This window comes from Rhincodon typus, chromosome 1, assembly GCF_021869965.1.
Source record: "Rhincodon typus isolate 14 chromosome 1, sRhiTyp1.1, whole genome shotgun sequence".
NCBI classification, from domain to species: Eukaryota; Metazoa; Chordata; class Chondrichthyes; order Orectolobiformes; family Rhincodontidae; genus Rhincodon; species Rhincodon typus.
The window spans coordinates 161,634,886-161,640,885 of NC_063332.1; the positions used below are offsets into that span (position 1 = coordinate 161,634,886).

Consider the following 6,000-nt stretch of genomic DNA (forward strand, 5'->3'; position numbering starts at 1 on the left):
AAAGATTCACAAGATTGATACTCAGAATGAGTGGGTTGTTTTAGGATAGATTGGACAGCTGGGCATGTTTCCACTGGAGTTTAGGAGTGAGGCATGAATTGTTTGAAGCTTATAAGATACTGAATGGTTTTGAAAAGGTGGAAAGGATATTTCCTCTTTTAGGTCAGCGTAGAATGAGAGAGCACGCTTTCAGATTAGGGGTTGCATTTTTAGCACAGAGATTAGGATAATTTCTTTCCTGAGGGTTATATGACTTTGAAAATCCATCCCTCAGAAAGTAGTGAAGGTGAATCACTAAATTTTTTTTAAGAAAGTGGTAGATATTCTTTTTAGGCAATGAAATCAGAAGGTATTATGGGTAGATGGGAATCTGAAATTCAAAATATACACAGATCAGCCATGATTGAATTGTGAATTTTGAATAGTGGAACAGGCTTAAGGGGTTAAGTGGTTTATGTCTGCGCCGATTTATGCCTATGTGAAGTAGCTTTCACAGCATTTCCCTTTTTAAAGATGGCATATAAATGCGAGTTGTTGACAACCTCAACCATTACTCTTTTTTCCTCTTTCTATTAACAGAGGCACTCCACCTTCACAGCCTCAGGTAGTCCTTTAATTTTCTTTAACTTTACTTCTTTGAACTCCTGTTCCTGTTCAATCTTGGCACTCTCCTCACCATCTTCCCTCAGTACAGAGTCACACTTGCTGCCCCTCCCCCACCCATCTCTGACCAGTTCACTCATTCCCCTTCCTCCATTTATGCCATTACTCATCATCCTTGCAGTTCCATTCTCCCCATTCCTACAGTAATCATCTTTCTCAAGGCAGACTCCAAACCCCAACTTTCTCAGCATACACAAGTATAAACTGAGCCTCTGTTAAAAGTGACTGACTATTTCCTACAGGTTTTTATTCATGTAACTTTGACTATGAGTGGCATGAAATAGATGCTGTAAATCTGATGATCGTTTTCCTTCTAATTTTGTAGGATTTCTAGGAGCCAAGATTTCAAACTGAAACTACAACATTGTATCCAACAGCATCAGCAGCTACGAAAGAAGAGAAAACGAGCAAAAAAAGCAGTTTCACTTGAGGATGCAAATGCTGAAGTATAGGAATTTCCTTCCTTTAAAAAGCTGTTTTCAATTTGTTTCATCCTTGTGATGCAAGCTGGAATTTATTGCACATACTATTTGCCCTTATGAAGATATTAGATGCTATTGGTGTGGTGTGTACATTTGATTTCTCTGTAGCAATTTGACATAAACTGAGTTACTGGGCCACTTCAGAGGTTGGGTAAAAGTCAATTACTGAGATTCCAGAATCATTCATGGACTGGACTACGTTAGTGAACTAGATGGGTTTTACAACAGTCAGTTCATTTTATGATTACTATATTCATTAAGTGAATTTAAAGTCTTTCAATTGCCTTAGTGGGATTTGAAGTCTGGCGGGGATGAATTTTCAAATGTGGTTGAGGCTCAGTGCAGGCACAAATTGAAAATCCATGCCCCCAGGGCAGTTTGAAATTTTCGAAGTATTGGCTGTGAGAGTTAATAGGAACCAACTTGGTTCCAATGAACAAACTGTTGAGCTCCTACAGGAGCTTGCTAAGGGGTCAGTGTGTTTGGAAATGGGATTTTTCAAACTTATCTGGGGAATCTTGAACATTCTGCTGAGCATCATTGCACAGCTGTCAGGTTCCCTGCAGACTGAAAGATGAAGTCCTCTTGTGACAGTGATCCCTCAGGCAGTCTGCACAGGAATATGTGTGTTACCTTGGTTTTGGTCCAGTCACCATTATGGCCAAACATTTATCCTCTTCTTCTGAGAAACCACTTATTCTCTTTGGCAGGCCCTTTCATGACTGCCATCTGCCTTACACCAGGCTGCTCCTGCGTCCTGAGTAGCTGAGCATTGAGCTCATTTCCTGCTCAATTTGCATTGCTCACATGACATTGGGTCAGGACCCAGAACTGGACGCTGCCACAAATTTGCAGTAACATAACTGCTTTGCTACCGTCCCTGTTTTGTACATTCATGCACAGGATGAGGACATCACTGGCTAGGCCAGCATTCATTGCCCATCCCTGACTGCTCACCAGAATTGCTGTGGGCCTGCAATCACATGTAGGCCAGACCAGCTAAGGATGGCAGCTTCCTTCCCTAAAGGATATTAGTGAACCAAATGTGTTTTTTGACAATCGACAATGGATTCATGGTCATCATTACACACTTAATTCCAGATCTTTTTTTTCAATTGAATTCAAATTCCACCATCTGCAGTGGTGGAATTCAAACCTGGGTCCCTCTTTTATTCAAATTGTAGGAAATATTGATCTATAGTCCTATTTCTTTGGGTGCTTTCAGTTTGCTCAGCTCTCAAATAGCACCTAGGAAGGACGGGCAAGTTTTCAGCTGGAGGTAGTGTAAAAGTAAGAAAAATATATAAGCAGAAAGCTGCTTGAAATATCGCTGCGCATACACATGTAATAGGTTTAATTTATCTTTGGAGGCCTACGCTTAGGATTGCTGTACCAGGAGCCGGCCACAATCTGTGACCTACAAAATAAGTTTCTTGCTTTTGCTTGTAGCTGACTATGTGATTATGAAGTTGTGAGGTGAAAGAGTATTGCTCTCATCTCCACTTTTAATAATAACTTGCTCTCACTCTTGATTGCTCACCACAACCTCCCTATTGTCTTTGCTCTCGCCTTGCCATTTATTGTCTCTCCCAATCATGTCAGGGAGCCTTGGCATTCATTTAGATGCAGTACATGTAGTTTAGGGCCATTTTAATGCCCAACCCTGCTGAGCCAAACAACAAAATAGGCTGAAAAGTGAATCTGTTAATCACAATCTGTGCTTTGTATTTAAGACCAAGCCTAACTTACATTCTGGTCATAAGGACAGATAGTTTTAAGGGTAGAAAATTGATGATGTCTGGAGGGGAAAAATGAGCTGCCATCTGGTGACTCCTTCTGGAAATGCAGCAATGTTTGAATTACATGTAGCAAATAATTGTAATTAAAATCGTTTGGCAGGTGTTATTTGTGAATAACATAGAACTGACATGGTAGCACAGGTATGTGTCATAAACCAAGAATTCATGATAAGGTATGAGAACAAAGCAGTTCAAACATGTCAGTGTAATCTGAGAGCAAGTTATACATGTTAGGTAAAAGTTAACAGCGAATCTTCTAAAAGCACCAGAAAATGCGAGTATTATTTTTCTTGAAGCTTAAATTGAAGTCTTAGTAATCACTAGCTCTCAATGTATTGTTATGTTGGCACAGCAGTACTTGGTTTTGCGATATGAAGGAGGAAAGATTCCTTTAAATTGATAGTGAGAAGTATCATTGAACAATTATAATTGTATTCTCTCAGCATATAAATACTTGCACTAAAATTACCAACTTTCTTTCCGTGTACATGTATCTCAACATATACATATATCTCAATGGTTTACTGGCAGCATCCATTAGAAAAAAAATGTCAGTTGATAATGACAGCCTGTCATGTTTATAAGTTAAAATCCAAATGGGAAGTCATGTTATAAATCTGCCTCAAGTTCAGGAATTCCATCATGACTTGTGTTTTATTATTTTTAGGTTGAGAATTTGAGGAAAGCACTGTCAAGGTTGAAAATGGAAAGGCAGACTCCCATGGAGTATCGACTATGTGCTTTCATTGGAGAATATCCCTCTTGATTATCTCATCCTGTTTCTTCCTCACAAAGTGCTATGAGGTTTCGAAAAGCAAATGCTGTAGTCCATGGATGGTTATCTGAGATCAAGTTTCATCTCTATAAAGGTCAAAAATTCAATGTTTTACCAGTTCAATCCATTAAAAAGAGATTTTTTTCACAGTCTTATATTTACTATTCCTGTTCAGGTTCATATATGGGTTGTTAAAAGCATATATAAAAATTGAATTTGGTTTTCCCTAGGAGTTTGTTGCCTGTGTCTTAACTTGTACCAGGTCCTCATTCCTCTACTGTTCTTGCTGTTCCTGATGTACATTGGCCTCCAGCCAAGCAACATCTTGATTTTAAAATTCTCATCCTTGTTTTCAAATCCCTTCATGGTCTGCCCCACTCTCCACCTATGTGATCCCCTCCAGCCTCACAACCCTCTTCAGATATCTGCACTCTTTCTAGTCTGTCATGCATCCCTGAGTTTAATTATTCCACTGTCAGTGCCCTCAATCATTTAGATACCAAGCTTTGGAATGCTCTCCCTCCATTTCTGTACCTTGTTTTCCTTTAGAACAATCCACAAACCTTACCTCTGACCAATCTTTCAGTCATTTGCCACAGTAATGCCCATGTGTTCAGTGTCATTTAGTTTTATAAATGCTGCAATTAAATTCTTGGTGTTGTGGAAGATAATGATTGTGAAAGAGCTTTCATTGAAGCTGTATTAAGTTTCATCCAATCTAATGATGTCACGCGGTTTTTTATGAAGAAAAGTCAGTCTGCTGCAAGGTAAGGGAGACACTTGTGCTATTTCTGGCTCTTGATGGGCATTGTTTCAAAGACTAACTAATTAATGTAACTTGCCCTTATTGCTACCATACAATAAACTAGATCTTATTGTTAAAACAAGTGTCTCTTCTCATTATGTCTGATCAGGGGGTTATCCTCTACCACTGCTACTTAGATAGACCCTTAGACTCAGCACAGAAAGCAGGATTGGCGGCAATGTTCTACGCAAACCACAAGTTGCCAGTAGTCCGCACCACAGAATACAACATGGCAATAAATGCCTCCAGGTAATAATGATCAAATAATCTACTTGAATGAGTAGAAAATAAAATTCAGAGGAAAAGTAAGATTACTACATTAAGCTCAATACCGCTTTAAGAAGTTGCAGACAGTCTCTCAGCAGCTAAAATTGCATTACTGGATAAACAATCAATACTTGTAGAATCAGCAATAGGTGCACTCTGGGAGAAACCTTTCCACTCTGATCTGATGAGAGCTACAGGGAAAATGGAGTGTGCTAGGAAGAGAGTAAGAACAAGCCACATTGGGAATTAACAGAGTCCATACAGAAATGGGATTTTTGGAAGCGTTTTACAGCTCCGTAAGTATAATTAGAAATCCCGATGGACAAGGGGTAAATACTTTTAAAAAGTGGCACAAAGCACCAGGCTGGAAAGGATAAAACATACCCTTCAAAATGAACATTGCTATCACTGCAAACAAACTTCACAAGGCACAGCTACAGTAGAGAGAGGAAGGGCCAGAGCATTAGTTTATACCAAGTCTACAGTGTAAGAAAAGAAGCGGGGGACTTTTAAGGTGACTGAAAGGCAAGTTAAAATATTTTGAAAACAGAGTCTAATGGAAGAAGATAGAATGTTAATGTCGTGATTCAATTTTAAACCATGATCAGTGAGACGATTTATTAAGGTACAGAAGTTTTTTTTACAAATTTTTTTTTATAAATAACAACATGTACTGTGTTTTATAACATTAAAGGTAGAAATTATGTCTGTTTTACACTGGAAAACATGGGAAAACTTCATCTGGACTGTAAAAGGTGGGAAACAACCATTGATCCAAAAGAGGCAGGAAGATCCCCAGTTAGCATTAGAGAGATACGATACTGCTATGAAAAACAGAATCTTAAAAGCAGCAAAAAGTGAGCCATAGGGAGAGACTGAATAGGCTGGGGCTATTTTCCCTGGAGCATCAGAGGCTGAGAGGTGACCTTATAGAAGTTTATAAAATCATAAGGGGCACGGATAGGGTGAATAGCCAAGGTCTTTTCCCCACGGTAGGGAAGTCCAAAACTAGAGGGCATTAGGTGAGAGGAAAAGATGTAAAAGGGATCTGAGGGGCAACTTTTTCACGCAAAGATGGTGCAGGTATGGAATGAGCTGCCAGAGGAGGTGGTGGAGGTTGATACAATTACAACATTTAAAAGTCATCTGGATGGATACGTGAATAGGAAAGGTTTAGAGGAATATGGGCCAAATGTTAGCAAATAGAAC

At 39.2% G+C, this 6,000-nt stretch overlaps 1 protein-coding gene across 1 annotated transcript in view; it reads left to right on the top strand.

Moving 5' to 3' along the window:
• The window catches only part of LOC109914135 (leucine-rich repeat-containing protein 27-like), a 34,280-nt gene extending 30,563 nt beyond the window's left edge, over nucleotides 1-3,717 (top strand). Inside the window, exons 9-10 of the mRNA XM_020513704.2 lie at nucleotides 989-1,109; nucleotides 3,612-3,717. Coding sequence (XP_020369293.2) covers nucleotides 989-1,109; nucleotides 3,612-3,710 — 220 coding nt within the window. The 3' untranslated portion in view covers nucleotides 3,711-3,717. The remainder of the gene's footprint in view (nucleotides 1-988; nucleotides 1,110-3,611) is intronic.
• The last annotated feature ends 2,283 nt before the right edge of the window (nucleotides 3,718-6,000 follow it).